This window comes from Prunus avium, chromosome 6, assembly GCF_965620075.1.
Source record: "Prunus avium chromosome 6, drPruAviu1.hap1.1, whole genome shotgun sequence".
Lineage (NCBI taxonomy): Eukaryota > Viridiplantae > Streptophyta > Magnoliopsida > Rosales > Rosaceae > Prunus > Prunus avium.
Genome location: NC_142289.1, coordinates 31,816,714 through 31,833,949, shown reverse-complemented (window position 1 = coordinate 31,833,949; position 17,236 = coordinate 31,816,714). Strand labels below are relative to the sequence as shown.

At 35.5% G+C, this 17,236-nt stretch overlaps 2 protein-coding genes across 3 annotated transcripts; both read left to right on the top strand.

Moving 5' to 3' along the window:
- The first annotated feature begins 1,726 nt into the window (after window positions 1-1,726).
- Window positions 1,727-8,979, top strand: GRIK2 (geminivirus rep interacting kinase 2). Of its 2 annotated transcripts, none has more exons than XM_021975242.2 (13): window positions 1,727-2,028; window positions 2,462-2,667; window positions 3,043-3,420; window positions 3,934-4,008; window positions 4,128-4,172; window positions 4,450-4,524; window positions 4,892-4,979; window positions 5,974-6,098; window positions 6,816-6,911; window positions 7,072-7,138; window positions 7,927-8,042; window positions 8,152-8,230; window positions 8,375-8,979. In XM_021975242.2, exons 3-13 carry the CDS (start codon window positions 3,100-3,102, stop codon window positions 8,533-8,535), a joined length of 1,248 nt encoding a protein of 415 aa, XP_021830934.1. In that variant the 5' UTR covers window positions 1,727-2,028; window positions 2,462-2,667; window positions 3,043-3,099; the 3' UTR covers window positions 8,536-8,979. The 2 variants fall into 2 exon arrangements, with proteins under 2 accessions (XP_021830934.1, XP_021830944.1); XM_021975252.2 differs by lacking the exon at window positions 1,727-2,028 and adding an exon at window positions 2,070-2,227.
- Window positions 8,980-13,749: 4,770 nt separating this feature from the next.
- Window positions 13,750-16,101, top strand: LOC110770703 (Galactose oxidase/kelch repeat superfamily protein). Its single transcript, XM_021974911.2, has 2 exons — window positions 13,750-13,943; window positions 14,195-16,101. Exon 2 carries the CDS (start codon window positions 14,631-14,633, stop codon window positions 15,771-15,773), a length of 1,143 nt encoding a protein of 380 aa, XP_021830603.1. The 5' UTR covers window positions 13,750-13,943; window positions 14,195-14,630; the 3' UTR covers window positions 15,774-16,101.
- The last annotated feature ends 1,135 nt before the right edge of the window (window positions 16,102-17,236 follow it).

Below are 17,236 nucleotides of genomic sequence, written 5' to 3'. Positions count from 1 at the left end.
TTTGTTCCAATAGATGAGTGGGTGGGGAGTGTTTTCTTTTTTTATTTTATAATTTTGTGGTAGATGGGAATTTGGAAAGGGTTTAGGTAGGTGCAAGGTTATGAACCTCATCTTGTTCCTTTCATGGCTTATGACTCAAAAGAAAACTCATTCCTCCATATTAGAGCAAAATAATGAATGGATATTTATAACATAGTTAGTAAATTCGCATATTATATATATGTACGTATTTTTTTAATAAATATTTTTATTTATGCATATTTCTCATAATATGAAAATTTTGTAACTTTAAAAATAAATGTATAATTCGTCTATTATACATATACATACATAATTTTCACAACTAATATACATACTTATTCAGATATCCTAGTTGTCGTTCTCATGTATTCTTATGAAAAGACTACATATAAAAAATAATATTATTAAAATATTATATAATGGTCGAATTTTTAATCGTATTTTTTTTGAGAAAATGGACCCATGCAAATCTGTTCAGTTTACCTTTTTCGCTGTCCTCATCAATTTGATAGTGTAATTTACCTATCAAGTGGAAGAGAGAAGAAATAGTTGATTGCATTATGTCTTGGGACCATTTTGATACGTTTTATCCAAACCCACATTTTGTCAAAGTAATTGGGCAGGGGAACCCCGGGCCCACTTTAATTAAAAAGCCATTAAACGACTGGTAGTTCTTGAAGCTTTTTTTTTTTTCCTGAACCATGAGGTGGTCCTGGATGGGCCCCCAATTATGGGTAACACCTTTAAGCCTTAACCACAACCCAGACTAATCCCCACTCACACTGGGTCGGCCCGTAAGGGGTAAAGTGTTGGCCAAAATGGTGACTCCGTACGAGAGCAGGGATCGTTCTTGAAGTTTTTTCAAAGGTTAACAAAGTGTCATGAATGGTTTAGTTGAGAGTAACACATATGTATGTGACAAACGTAACTTTAAGTGTGATGAATGTAACGTGCATCCTTCAAATACTTGTGAGTGTGTGACTCGCAAATAAAGAGTGAGTGAAATTAATCCGACGGCTAGGATTAATCTCAATCCTTAAATACTAGGAATCTCCACACATGCTATGCATTATGGACGTATTTACGAGGAAGTTACTGCAAAATAGTGAGAAAAAGTAGGGAGTGTGAAAGAGAAAGTGAGAGTATAAATTTGGAGTAACTTTTTTATGTGACATGTACGTTGTTACGTGGTCTCTTACAAATATACTCATGTTATAACACGTGTATTTATTTATTAATATTATTCTAGATCCTTGAAATATCAACCATGTCCATTAATACCATTTGTCCGTATAATAACATTTGGATTAGTAACATCAAGCCCAAGGCTCTAAAAATCTCATGAGGTTGAGTTACTATATAATTTACGTCACGTCTCTTACAATTTTTTCTCATATCTAACACGATGCTTGCAAATGGCATAAAAATTGACATAGATGAAAACCGAATGAGATGAATTAATATACATAATCTAAATCAATGAATTGCGTGAAATTGTAACATGACATACCATAAACTCAACTTTTTTCTTAAAAAAGGTTAAATCCATCAAAGAGTGAGTTTTCCTTTTTTGGGTCGATTAGTAGTACATGAGTGTTGTTTTCTTGTGTCAAAGAAGTGTACTTTCCAAACTTTCCAAACCCAACACCTCACCCCCCAATAAAATGACATAAAACGGTCACACACCTACCCACCCACCATTCCATTTTCTCCTTCCTCCCAATGAACGACAAGCAAAGCAACCATTTTTATCTGCCTAACCGCCCCTATAAACAACCCCCAGTGCTTCTTCGGAAGCGCTTTTCCCGCAAAAACACTTATATTTTTCCGCTTTTGCCCCTCCTATATATGCACATTCCCCAATTAACCTAACTTTATACCAAATAAATTTCCCAATTTGCTCCCCTGCCCTCAGGTTTCTTTCAAATCCCTTCTCCCAACCCTGGGATTCAATTCTCCCGATTGCACCGTCCTAGGGTTTCCGTTTCGGACTCCTCTCCTTCTCAGGTATTCGCCATCTCACAATCTCGGGGGCTTGGTTTTCAATTCATTATGAATGTTGCAATCGCACCCTCCTTGAGTCCAAGTTAGGGTTTTTTTTTTAAGAAAAAAAATTCAAATTTTGAGTCTTCAGACTGGGTTAATTTCTTGTGGTGTGGGAAAGATAGGGATTTTGAAATCACGTCTCCTTCTCTTTGAATTTGAGGTACGGCACCCAGATTTTTGTTTAAAATATAATTGGTGCAAATGGGTTTTTTTTATAAAAACTATATCGTTGTCGTAGGTGCTTGATGTGGTCTGAGAGTTCCGCGCAAAGCTGTCCTTTTGTAAATTTTAGCTATGTATATATATTTTTTTAATTGGGAGTGCTATTTTGTTAAATTGTTAAATTTTTTTTGTTAGTTTATTAAAATTCTCTGTGTTTGTGTACGTAATTCAGGACAGGGTCAACGTATCGTTGGTTGGGGCGGTGTGGGTTACAGCCTGCATTAGTGGTTATATAAACTGGAGTCATCGCGATGCTGGGTTTGAATCGTGATGGCTTCAATATTGCGAGCTGTTTATTTCATTTGGCTGAGTGGCATCCACTTGAATAGCAGAGCTCAATTGGGCTTGAAGCCCTCTCCTCTCCCTCTGTAAATTCAGGTTTGCATCCGCTGCCAAAACCCAAGTTGTAATATTGTAATTGATAATGTTAGACTTTCCTATGTTCTGAATTACTATTTAGTTTAACATGAAGAAATTAGAATGTGCTTATTAGAAAGAAAAAAATTAACAAGAAATTCTAGCAGAATGGTTTGGCTTTTGCTTAGTATATATATGCAGAAACGGCTTGATGGTTAAAGCAGGACCTTTCTTTCTGAAATTCTTGTTTTATGTTTTAGATGAAGTTTGTCAGGTCTAATATGTTCAAGTAACTTTACATATGCACGTATTTGTGTGTGTGTGTGTTTACATATATATTATGTATGTGTTGTGAAATTTATAATTTTTGAAATTATTTGGTATGTTATTTTGCAGGTTACATTTGGTTTGTTTTTGGGAGCTATAGTAATAACTACAAATATTGAGTTTCTAATGTTCCTTAAGAGTTGCTCACTTGCGAAAATGATGGGCTGCTGCAGTTGCTTTGGTTTCATTAGAAAACCCAAACGGAAACCAAGGCCCAATTACGGCTTTAATAATCACCTTTCCCAGGAGCTGTTGTTGGATGAAGATATGGAAGATGAGGATGATGGTTCATATAACGGTGAGGTTACAAGAACTACTCATGCTGATGAAAGTGAACCACAAATCTGCGGCAATCGTTCCGAAGAGATTTTACACTTCAGGGAACAGAATGGAATGATTTGTAGGCAGGTCCCTGTGAAGGAAACCCACAAATGCGTTCGCACAGAGGTAAATTTTTCATTTTTATTTTGTAGGGTACAAGGTAAAACAATTTATTTCTTTTTGTTCTGAAGTGTTTAGTTGTGTTACCTGATAGGTTTTAGTACAGTGCTTAGTAGTCATTGATTTGAGTATGACTTGGTTTATATTTATGAAGGAAGCCATCAATTTTTATTTGTCTAGTAAGCCACCCAAAATTTGCATCACACATTCAGCACACTTGTATGACATATGATATGGTTGGCATGGAGTTGCAAGATCTGGCCTCGTTTTTTATTACTAAATAAGTGAGCTTTCTGCCAGTGATGATTTCTGGGAGTTGGGTATTGTGAATTTTATACTGTCATTAATGGTAAACTTTAGTGCTAGGTTTTTAATGCAATTAATTTGAAGAAGAGTTGTGTATTCATTTCCACTTTGAAATTCATTTTTTTGGGGAGTGCGGGTGGGGGAAGCCAATTGCGTTTTCCACTTTGAAATTCATTTCTCATACCAGTTATACTTTTTTGCATGTGCTTTCAGGATGAAAATGGGAATAAGATGGTCAATGAGTATGTTCGTGAGTGTAAAATTGGTGCAGGCAGCTATGGAAAAGTGGTAATTTTAGCACTGAACTCTTTATTTTCCGGGTGACATACTGATTTTTTTTCTTCTTCTGTTTTTTACTGCCTACTGGAAATGTTTCGTTACTTCTTTTTGTCTTGCCTGTGCTACAGGTTCTGTATCGAAGCCTTGTAGATGGACAGCATTATGCAATTAAGGTAGTTTTTCTCTGTGTTAAATTAGTGGCTTCAGTGGTTTGGATGAAAGAGAGAACTCTAGTCATGAAAAGTGATCTTCCTGCTCCTAGGAAATTGCAATACACTTTATGTAAATCACTTCTGATTTATGATATTGTTGTAACTCTAATTTATTTAGATAAAGGATGATATAATCTTCAATGTTTTCTTGGTATGTTTATGGTAGAGGTTTGGTTGTGTTACTGTATGAGTTTGTTTATTATTATTTTTAAAGGTTACATGAGTTGAATTTTTGCAGGCCTTTCATAAGTCTCATTTATTAAAGCTCCGAGTTGCACCTTCAGAGACAGCTATGACAGATGTTCTTCGTGAGGTATGTGTTTTCTGTCTTTGTGAGTGTGTGTGAGTGTTCATTTCCTGGATGGAAACTCTTGATCAGTTGCCTTGTCGTTCTATTATCCTTTATAGTGTCATTTGCCCTTTATTTTTCAGTATCATATCAGTTTATTCAGGCGAGCAACATCTTGAGAATAGACCTTTTGTATCTCCTGGGTCTGCATTATACTTTTTTGTTATAGTTGTCCAACCAGGCTTCATATTCCACTTTACTAGACCCTACTGCTTGTTATACTTTCTTTTTTCCCTTTCACATTTATGGCAGATTACTTAGGCATATCAACTTCTTTTTTCCCCACTCTATTAGATGAATGTTCACTAATATATATTCCCTTACCATACAGGTTCATATTATGAAAATGTTGGACCATCCTAACATAGTTAATCTCATTGAGGTGATTGACGACCCGGACATAGATCATTTCTACATGGGTATTTATTGCCTATTCTCTCTCTCTCTCTCTCTCTCTCTCTCTCTCTCTCTACACATTTTAAACTTATTTGCTTGATTCTGCAATCATGATGCTTTTTCAAACTTATCCCAAATAGAGAAAGGGAAATTCAAAGGAGAGCCCAATCAAACCCGCTTACAAGTAAAAAAATATGATCCTCTTACCAAAATTATAGGACACCACTTTCATGTCTTCATTTTTCTCTTCATTTTTTTCTTCCGAATTTTGAAGTGTTAATACTTTCATTCCACGTGTTTGACTTTCATAAAATTTCCATCTTTCGGAAAACATTTGTTGAGATCTATCAAATTAGACACATGATAAGTATATAATTATCTAGAAAACAAAATTTAAGTACAAATTGCCTGAGATCATCCTGATGCAACGTAATTCGTTTTTTCACGTCAGGATAGTGTATATGATCCATAAATACAGAACAGGTGCACTATCCTCATTTGTCTTCATATTTAACTTTATACTCATCATGGATCTTGTCTAATAAATCTCTATAAATTATTTTCAAAAGTACAAAGTTTTATGGGAAAATCAATGAATGTTTTGCTATTTTAAAGTTTGAGAAGAAAAAAAGATACAAAGAAAAAAAATGACGTGATACTACTGTTTATTACTTTGAGTGGAAGGATGACGTTTTGATTATTGTGTTTAGTAGGTAGACAATTACAATGGTGTTATTGGTACTTTTTCAAATTGATACAATCAATCCATAAAAATAAGCATGTGAGTCATGAAAGGAGACATAACTTTACAAAGTCTATTAGATAAAGAGGGACATATATAACTGAAAAGGAAAAGGATTATATTTTTGGTCGAAAAAAAAATTGGCAAGGGACTATCGACTAATTTTAAAAATAAATAAATCTTGATGCTTTAGTGTTGAATATTTTCAAGTACCATTTGGTTTGGCCCATGCTTGACTGCAAGTTTTTCATTTTCTTTTCCTTTTCTTGTTTCAGTTCTTGAATATGTTGAAGGCAAATGGGTCTGTGAGGGTTCTGGTCCACCAGGCGGCATAGGAGAATGTACTGCAAGAAAGTACTTGCGGGATATAGTTTCTGGGCTGATGTACCTCCATGCTCATGTATGATCTTTAAAGTTTGGTTTAGTATATATGCTTGGCTGAACTCTCTCATTACTTCTGTATTGTTTTCTTTGCTTTTGATGGAGATACATTTTGTAAAGGAAATCGCTTTGGTCCTTATGATCTGGCTGGCCATATATTGTATTGATCAACACATGCACTTGTTACACATGAAGAGACGATTTTGATTTAAATTTTTCTGCGAATGATTAGTTCTCTATTGTAGAGATGAAATAGTAATGTTCTGTGTCTAGGAGAACTCAAATATAATCCCCATCTAAAATGTGCATATGATTGATGAGTTGTAAATGTGCTTTCTATTTGGCTTGAGCTGCTTCTATAACCAATGCAATCAAGCCAACACACCTTTGTTTGCTCTATGAGAATTGAATTTAGTACCTGCTCTACGAAGATGTTTTTATTTATTTATAATATCTGCTTTAGAGCATATTTATTTTAGGTAGTTGGTGTGCATTGTGGTATTTGATCGTGAAAACCATTTATTATTTATTTTAAGATGCATCAATTGTTAAGATTGATGTCCAATTGTTTTTAAATGCATAACAACAGTTTGAAATATATCTCAGAAAACAGGACCACCCATAGTCCATGGAGCACTACAGTTGTTTCCCTTTATATGTAATCTAGCTTGCTTTAACGTACACTGATTGGTTTCCATTATCACTGGTGATTTTCTTGTGTTTCCTTTGAAAACAGAACATAGTGCACGGCGATATCAAACCTGATAATCTGTTGGTTAGTCGTAATGGTACAGTGAAGATAGGGGATTTTAGTGTCAGCCAGGTTTTTGAGGTAATATAACTGCTGAAATTTGTACCACCTTCAGAGCAATAAGTTACTTTTCTTCTTGTATCGCTTTAGTTCTTTCTGACTTTTGTTTAAATGTTTTTCGGTGTATTAATAGTGTTAGTTTTCAGTTACAAATAATGTGTTGTATTGGCTTCATCTGCAGGATGAAAATGATGAGCTGCGCCGATCCCCAGGGACTCCTGTTTTCACTGCACCTGAATGTTGTTTAGGTTAGATTTTCTTTCTGTTTGATAAGATATGTTCAATTTTCTTTGCAAGATAGAAAAATGTGCTAGTAGATTTTCCAGTGGCCTTTGGGCCTAAGGGAACATCCTCCTACTTAAGAACACAGGTGGAAGTTCCTGGATTCAATCCATCCGGTGTGAGCTGCAGTCAGCCAAAAAAAAACTAGCATATTGAAAAAATCTATTTGCTGTGCTGTGAGATATAAATGGGCCAAATTTGGTGTATAGCTTGATCAGTTTCTACTAGATTCAAATCTGGACTTGAATAAGAGTCTGAAACTTGATTAGGAGTCTGAATTTGACACATTAATATTGAATAGAAATATGCAAATGAGTTGAGTTCATTCCATAAAAACAAAAAATCCTACTTTGATACGAATCTGAATTTTCAGTACACACACCCGTCTAATTTTTATTCCCTAGGGCACATCCTAGTGGTTGATGTTCCAGCTTCCCTAAGTTACATTTGGGTCCAAGCATATAAATAGGTGTTTGTTCTGTGTTACTTTATTTGTTCTGTGTTATTTCATAAGCAAATATATGTAGTTTTATTGTATTTTTTTGGTTGTTAGAAGGCTAATTATTCATATGTATGTGATTGCATATATTATAATTATTTATTCATATAAAGGCCAACTTTTTCAGTATAATGAATCCAGTTTAAGAAGATTTTGAGGATTGGATTTGAATAAAGTTCAGATTATTGCCCCAACATATATACATTAGTTACACAGGAAATAAGTACTGTACATTTATTTTCTTCTGATCAACAGGGCTAACCTATCGTGGTAGAACTGCTGACACATGGGCAGTAGGGGTTACTTTGTACTGTCTGGTATTGGGACAATACCCGTTCCTTGGAGACACACTGCAGGATACATATGATAAGGTATGGAAATCACCAGTATTGCTGTGGAAAACCATTACTTATGTCATACTTTAAGCCTGGTATTTATGGTGTACCTATAACATATCTTATTGGAATTTTATCTTCGCAGATTGTTAATAACCCTTTAGTACTTCCAGATGATATGACCCCACAGTTGAAAAATTTACTAGAAGGGCTTCTTTGCAAAGGTTGGTGACATTAAGTATTTTGATTTACTAGAAGGGCTTTGTTTCTTGTCTGCAAGTCTGTCACCCTTTTTCTTCTCCGTGTCCTTTTTTTTTTCTATTTTTTCCATGGTACCTTTCATGATTATCGGATTATATCTTATGCAGACCCAAACATGAGGTTGACATTAGAGGCTGTTGCAAAGCATACTTGGGTTATTGGAGATGATGGGTCGATACCTCAATATTCATGTTGGTGCAAGCGCAAGAGTTTGCGAGAAGAATCTAATGGGACGAAAGATGATAGTAGCATAACCCATAGTGACTAGACTGTTTAGGTTGGCTTTGTTTATTGTACAGTAGAAAACTTAGGTTTTGTTCCTTTCCTTTTCTTTCGCTTTGGACTTGCTATCTGATCTGCAAGGGGGGTAAATCGTGACAAAAACAAGTCTCAAAGGAACTTTTCTGGAAGACTGAAACACAGCCTGCCTTGGCCTTGCTATCTGATCTGCAAGGGAGGAAAATCGTGACCACAAACTTTTCTGGAAGACTGGAACACAGCCTCCCTTGGCCAGAAGGAGGCAAGATTGGTTTGGCTTTCCAATTTTGGTTTTCAAGTTGCAAAAATGGTCTCGGTATTTGCGGGTTTTTGAATTGTCACAATGTGGTGAGAAAGTGTGTTATAACTTATACTACATCCGGCCCTTGTACTCAAATTTAGCATATGTTTGTTGAGCATCTGAATGAAAAACAGAACCGTGAACCGTTTTCTCTGTTGTGTTTTCTGCCATGAGTTGATTCTTTGGCTTCCGTGTGGTAAGTGATTTGCAGGTTCTTCAACCTCCAGTTTTTCTTATTTTCATCATGTAAAGTTCATGAAGCTCATGCTGTGTAGTATCAGAATCCATTCCCTTGATATTCTCACCAAAACTGTGGATGATAAATCCATTCTCATGTGTGCATAATCTCAGTCTACTATAATATCAGGGAATAAGCATATTATATGCATACGTAATACACCACGTGGCATGTTGATGTGGTGTGCGAATATCGAAAGCCTAAACCCTAGATGGTGAACACAGGACTAGGTGCATTACATTCCGGGTGGATTCGATGCACAACATAAACATGGCCGCATAGTGAATCAGATACGCTTAATAATTTTCCAGGGAATCTCAAAAATCAAGTGGAGCTATAGTGAATGTGTAGGGTTTAGGCTATGGTTTTTGACAAGCAAGGATTATTCAGAAACAGACAACTAGTAATGGGTCATATATCATTCATATTAAAGACCTCTCTCTCTCTCTCTCTCTCTCTCTCTCTCTCTCTCTGTCTCTACCAACTGCTTTCTTTTTTCAAGCTATACGACAAAATTATTGTCCACTAATAAGCTGCTGGGAACTTACTTAATTTATAATTAAGTTTGCTTTTTGACTTAGCAGGTTAATTATTATTATTATTAGAGACTTATTAAAGCACACATCAGATTCTTCACGTCTCCCTGTTCCCTCTTTGTCTTTCTTTCATATTCAGATTATTCCACACACGCATCTCTCTCTAGACTCTTTCTTTTTGTGCGTGTGAAACCTCAAAGCCTGAAAGCAAACCACACCAAAGAACACGTGGATTTTGTTACGAAGATGGCGATGCCATGCAAAATGACAAAAATAGTCGCCGAGAATTCAGATGACAACAAGGTTTTGTGTTGTGCAAGCCTGTCATTTGATTTTATTTGACTCATTTAATATTCTTTCTTTAATTACTTTTGTTTTTATTTTCAATTTCAAGTTTCAACCACCCACCATTATTTCCAACACCACTTACTTACCCAAAAAAAATTCAAATTTAAATTTTAAAATTCAAATTTATTATCCCCTCACTGTATCTTTAGTAGACGAAGCCGGAATTTTATTTGTCTATCAGATCATACAACTGAAGCAGAAAGAAGATATCCAAAAAGGCAAAAGCTTAAACCGACTACAATTTCTAAATCAATAAAGCTAATAACGCATGCCAAAGGAACCGAATTAGAGGATAACAACAACACCTTTTATAATTGTACTAACAACACCATCATTAATATTTTATAAACACTACGATACTCAAAAAAGTTATATAAAGCCTTAATTCGTGCAATGCAAGGAATGCACTATTTTTATGAGTTTATTTAAAGAAAACGAACCAAAATCCATATCTGAGTGATACAATCTTGAGTAGTTCATAAAAAATGAACGCTGTTAATTCTTAACAGTACAAGTTCTAATCGAAGAATAAGAAAGAATTGACTAATAGATAATTCGAGTTTACGCATCATAATATGATAATCTTATGAGAATTTTTTTAGTGTGACAATCACATTGTCAAGTGGATGATTTGTAATGTTATCTCTAATTAATAATATGAGTTTAATAGGAAACTGTGATGGAAATAGTTTTAGCCAAAATAAAAATATCTGGTGTGGTGCGGGTGCAGGTACACCACATGGGGGGGACCACCTAGAGGGACGCGTGTCAGAATATTATTAGTGTGAAGGTTGTGGCGTGCATCGGTGGATGCAGGTTGTGTCAGTGAGGCTTTTGGATGCATGAAAACCACTTGGATTTTCTGACAACGCACAGAATGAGAAGAACCGTTAAGTAAGTATAATAGCTGTTTTTTTTCCGATGGACCCATTCTCATGCCCATCTCTCCCATCCACAAAATAAAAAGAAAGATAAGAAAATTAAACTGGATTTTGTCTCATTTTATATATATACACTTGTTTTTTTTATCTGCATCTAAAGAATATTGTCTCTCAATTCCTTCAAACCTTATTAATGAATTCTAGCATGTTTACTAATCGGTAATGGAAATCAAAATAAATAAGAAGTTGAATTTCGATTACAGATTACTTCATATAAAGGTATTTGGGTTTTTTTGGAGCTTTTAAATTTAATCTTTTAATATTGTTCATTCCCTAAAAAATTCATGGTTTCGTCGCTGTTCGTATCTTAACAAAGTACTTACCCTTCATACGTGTCATTAAATACAAATCTCAAGCCGCATGTAATTTACTTTACTTACATATTAATAAGTAGTAATTCACGTAAATGTTTTCTTGTCAAATTTATACTATTTATCAAATGATCAAGATTCATAGTTTGTGATCATAAATCTTATAATTTAGAAACAAATGAGTGGATTTCGGGGTTGACCTATTTCCAAACCAAAATATTTATTATAAAAATAAAATAAAATAAAATAAAAAGAAGTTGTGGTAGTACCCCTCTTATTTTCTTTAATTCAATCGTACCCTTCAAATGCTAGCAGCATATTTGTAATGAGTAGCAAGGACTTATTTGAAGACTTGTGTTTTGTACTTGTGTCCATTTGGAAACTTCAATAATAACAGTAAAGAAAAAGGCAATGATTGCTTTGGTCCTTAAATGTCTTTTTACACATTGATGAGATTGTATGGCTTTCATTGGCTACAGCTGGCCTCATTGTACTTTACTGTGCCAAATATCTACGTCCGTTCATCTTTTTCATTAAACGCCGCCTCATTGCCTGTGTGCAAATAGTTGACATTGTCTCTATGTCTAACCACGTGATTTGACCAATCCTAATCTTAGATTTGCCATAAAAATATTTTTACACTACACCGTCCAGATTTGACCAACGTCAACCACATGCTTTTCCAACACTTTGAAGATTACATTAGGAAAAGTTTCACGCGGCTCTTACTGAAAATTACAAGACCATGGTTTTGATTTATAATCAACGATTGGATAATGGTTTACAAAAGAGATTTGCTTTTGACACGTTTCTACTCTTGTTTGGTCGGCAGTCCACAATTAGTTTTTTATGCCACATGTGCATGATTCACACACATCAAAGGTATATGCGTTAAAAACTACTAGTTCACATAACTACAATTAAGCATAATCTTATAAAACCGACAAATCTAAAGACGTAATGATCAAGGCGAGGTAATAACAAGGAGGGAGGATAAATTGGTTGGTTAAGTGCAACCTTGAAGTTTTCAATTTAAAATTGGTTGGCTAATAGGTGATATTGGAGATGAGGAATCAAACACAAAACCACGAATGCAAAGATACATAAATGTTTTTAATAACTTGAACTACAAACTCCCTCTAGAAAACATTGTGCTTCTCACACATTTAAATGGCCAAATGTATATGTATATATTTCAGATTTGGCTTATTTTTCTAAGAATAATTAATTGCTCTTAATTACTTGAGCTACAAGTTCCTTGCATAACTATTAGACTTATAGTGTTACAATATTATCATTAATTTGATTTTTTTTTTAATTATAAAAAAATAGTATTTAGTCATAAAGGGCGACTAGCTACAAAGACCAATACAACGGGTATACAATAACATCATTTAGACAATAAATTATTCCTCCAATAGAAAAGCAAAAACACCTCTATCGGAAAAAGCCAATAGGTTTGAATGCTAGGCGTCAACAACATAAAGCAAAATTGCAACTAAACACTATCACAAGGAGAGAAGATAAACTCGACAAACTCATAATGAGTTTATGCAAATGGAGCCGATCTACTTTTAATTAAGGGATGATTTCATTCAAAAACTTTCGTGCAAAATTAGTCCCTTTTAGGGTTGGTTAAAGTGGTGAATGGGTGGGTGAAAATCTAGTTTAAGATTAGGCTAAGTCAAGTGTTTGAATTCTTTCCATTGCATAAACCCAAAACAAAACAAAAGTTGTTAATGAAATTCATCGTTTTCTATTTATTAATTTTTTTTATTTTTTTATTATGGGATAATGCACTAATGTTTGTAAATTATTACCTCGGCATAGGGACCTATTTGCCACTTTCATATAAAAAAACACAAAAGACTGACCACTCATGAGCTACAAAACGAAAGCTTATCTAAACAGGAGGAGTTGTCGTTCATACACACAAACACAAAGGCAAGAGAATGAATTAAACCCTATACTCTAATGCCAAAATAACATTCTTAGCAAACCATACACTCAAATGTTAACAAAATAACATTATCTGCATAAAATGCCCAAAAGAGCCAGATGTACATTTCATAACTATACTCCCATAATCAGAGTTCGACTTTCGATCTTCTTTCTCTAAATCTAAATCCTTATAATTAGAGGCACTCTAAAAGGCTCAAATAGTGAAAAAAAAAGTAAGAAATGAGAGAAAAGTTGTGTATTTATACTCTCCTCAATAGATGATAAATTTGTTCACAACCATTAATTTGCGGTGAGCATTAACATTAACGTTACGTGAATTTAATTTTTGAAAATTTGTGTAACGAATGGATTAATTACACTCATTTAAAGACACATAATGTGATGATAAATCTCACCAAGCAAAGTGAGTGGTGATCAAATTTGTTTTCTCCCAACCCAAGCATAAAAAAAGAAAAGAAGAAGTCATTTAGGGCTTTTAAAAGAAATTCCAAAAAAACAGTGCCATAATTGCAAAACTACAAATAATTTTCAGTTTATTATATTCCAAGTGAGTAATGAGTTTATAACTTACAAGTTATAACCCCACCCCCACCCCCACCCCCACCCCTTGTCCTCTCTGCTCAGTTATATATCACAGACTTCAACTCTCTCTCTCTCGTTCGCATCTTCTTTCTCAATTCCTCGCCGGACTCCGGCAATATGCTCGACGGAAAACTTTTCCGGCCTCATTCGCCGGCGACCTGACTTCTGAGATCCGATACCGATTCTACGCACTTTCCGGGTACGAACACATTTCCTTCATTTTCATCTTCATTTCTTAAAGATGTTGTCTTTCTTGGCTTCTTTTGGGCGAGATCCGAATAACTACCTGACCCAGATCATATCGGCATTGGATTTGGATCGGCCTTTGCCCTGTGTATTGTTTTATCGAGTTTGTTGCTTCTTGTTGATGTTTTTTGCCTTTTCTTTTCCTTGTCAGGCAAAATTTGTGTCTTTGATTTTGAATTTATCTTTAATTTTATGAATATGCAGATTTTCCTGTTTGGATATATGTAAATCATACGAGAAAGGTTTCTGGGAATCCTCGATCGTCTGGTGAAATAAGTAGACTTCTGAACCATTTTATCAGCCATTTTCCTGTGTTTAATCAGCTCGATCGTCTGGCGATGGCTATGAAATTGTTCAAATTTCGTTTTTGATATAGAAATTGAGCATATTATCTTTTGCATAGTCGGGATTTTTGGAGTATGAAACCTGGAATTTTGACTATTATACTATATTGGTTAATGGAAAGGAATAAATCGATTGCCTGCAAAGATCGGAATTGTCTTTCCGGGTTTTTGAGGGTTGAGGGTTTTTGAGGGTTGATTGATTTGAGATTGGCGTAATAGGGCTTTTCTGGAACCTCTTTATGAAGATTGTTTTTTGTTTGGGAGTTTTGGTTGGGGTATACTGAACTTTTGTTAACATGAGAAACATGGCTGCTCCTGAAGAGGAAGTAAATACTATTTCTAATGTCAGTTTGCAGGGAAGAGTGAATGATGGTCGCCGTAGGTATGGATCAAGTGATTCGCTTGTCCCGGGTCTTGTTGATGATGTAGCTTTGAATTGCCTTGCTTGGGCTTGTAGATCGGATTATGCTTTGTTGTCATGTATTAACAAAAAGTTTAATAAGTTAATTAAAAGTGGGTATTTGTATGAGTTGAGGAAGCAGTTGGGAATTGTGGAACATTGGGTGTATCTGGTGTGTGATTTGAGAGGGTGGGAGGCGTTTGATCCAGTGTGCAAGAAATGGATGACATTGCCTAAGATGCCTTGTGATGAGTGTTTTAACCATGCCGATAAGGAGTCTTTGGCTGTGGGAAGTCAGTTGTTGGTTTTTGGTCGTGAGCTGTTGGATTTTGCTATTTGGAAGTACAGTGCAATACATCGTAGTTGGGTAAAATGTCAGGGAATGAAGCAGCCTCGCTGCTTGTTTGGGTCTGGTAGCCTTGGTTCAATTTCTATTGTTGCGGGTGGGAGTGATAAAAATGGAAATGTTTTGAAATCAGCGGAGATATATGATTCTGAATCGGGCAGGTGGGAAATGCTACCTAACATGCACACACCACGTAGATTGTGCACTGGTTTTTTCTTGGACAGCAAATTCTACGTCATTGGTGGGATGTCAAGTCCAACTGAATCACTGACTTGTGGGGAGGAATATGATCTTGAGACAGGGAAATGGAGGAAAATTGAGGGTATGTTTCCATATGTCAATAGGGCTGCACAGGCTCCTCCTCTTGTGGCAGTTGTTGATAACCAATTATATGCAGTTGAGTATTTAACCAACATGGTGAAGAAGTATGACAAGGAGAAGAACACCTGGGATGTTTTAGGAAGACTTCCAGTGAGGGCTGACTCTTCAAATGGCTGGGGCCTGGCTTTTAAGGCTTGTGGAAAGGAGCTTCTGGTTGTGGGTGGGCAAAGAGGTCCAGAAGGCGAAGGTATTGTCCTCAACTCCTGGTCTCCAAAGTCAGGGGTCAAGAATGGCACCTTGGATTGGAAAGTTATTGGTGTGAAAGAGAATGTTGGGGTGTTTGTGTACAACTGTGCAGTTATGGGTTGTTGAAGATTCTTTTTAGATTAACCAAAAGGAAGGTACTGGTTTCTGCAATCTGACATGGCCCTTCAGGGTAGTTCCCTGTGCATCTATCTGATTGACTAGAATTAATTGTTGCTGAGATAGCATTTCCCTGGCTCAGAATTTGGTTCTCTTTTCTTAACATGCCTGTATTTGGAGATGTTTCATGCTTCCATGATCCTGCAAAATATTTGCTCTATAAAGATCAAAATAGGGACACATGGGTGGTATGTCGCTCCCTGTTTTATCTTTAAGTTGTGTTTCACATCTACAGCCCAATTATTTATTTTAATAAATTGAAATCCTTATTGTTTAATGATTTGTTTTTAAAAAATTCACTGCTTCATAGTGTTCTATCTGTCCCAAATTAATTTGTACTTATCTGGACCAAGACACAGAATTGTTATCTGTCAGTTTCTTGATTAGCCTTAGACTATATGCTTCAGAAGTTAATAGGTATCTAATTTTGTTCGGAGGGCAATATTCTCTTGCAAGCAGATATCTGCCATGTTATGTTACTAGACTCTCCACATGACTATGCAATCGTATAAGAATCGACTAGAGTAATAGTCTTGTTGCATAGTATGCCGAACTGTCTGGCTAGAGAGGATATCCTTTCTAAACACACACTCACTCGTACGCACTTTTATTGCTTCATGTGGGTGCTTTTAATTACTATTTCTTAATATCTTATGTGCATCTTTCCATGTTGGTTACATTTATGCTACAAACCTTCAACCCAGGCCCATGAACTTGAATTTATTTGGATTCCAGTTCAAGTTCATATGACTCATCAGCCATTATGTAAGAACTTAATGGTTTCTTCCATTGAATAAATTTGATGTGTACTCGGTGTTGTTACGAGCTTTTCTGTGCATTAGTGCATGAGTGTTCTGCTTAGTTGAGGCCTGGTGGTGAATCTGGTTTGAGGTATTCTACATTGTGGTCAGGTTAAGTTTTCATTTAGGTGCTTAAATGTGGTTTTGTACATTTTTCACCTATTTGTTCAGTGATATTTTCCTAGTTTAACATATCCCCTTTGCCGGGATCAATATCTTCTTTTGCATGTTAATCTGGTTTTCCTTCCTTTCCAAGCTTGAAATCTAGACTGGTCAATGAAACAATTCTAGCCCTTAAGCTGACTTTCCTTTTGCTTTATTCCTAGTCTCTGATAATTTTTTACATTGTTTCAATCCCTAATTTTATCTGACCGGGGTTGTTTAATCGAGTGGCGCCTAAAGATCTCTTTGTTGGAGGAAGGCAATGACGAGAGTTGTTGATATAAAGATCTCTTATTTTATCCATTTTGAATTTTTTTTTCTCCGTTGTTCTCTTCCATGCTACCCCTCTCATGCAAAATGACCATAGTTCATGGTTGTTTTTGACAGAGACGTGAACATCTTATTTTTCTTTTAGAAAAATGGCGATCCAAACTATTGGAAATTTCATGA

Excerpts from the sequence above, each read along its gene's own strand:
- GRIK2 (XM_021975242.2), top strand. The coding sequence starts at position 3,100 with ATGTTCCTTAAGAGTTGCTCACTTGCGAAAATGATGGGCTGCTGCAGT. Across the intron at positions 6,912-7,071 it reads GTGTCAGCCAGGTTTTTGAG|GATGAAAATGATGAGCTGCG; the intron begins GTAATATAACTG and ends CTTCATCTGCAG. Across the intron at positions 8,043-8,151 it reads TGCAGGATACATATGATAAG|ATTGTTAATAACCCTTTAGT; the intron begins GTATGGAAATCA and ends TTATCTTCGCAG.
- LOC110770703 (XM_021974911.2), top strand. The coding sequence starts at position 14,631 with ATGAGAAACATGGCTGCTCCTGAAGAGGAAGTAAATACTATTTCTAAT.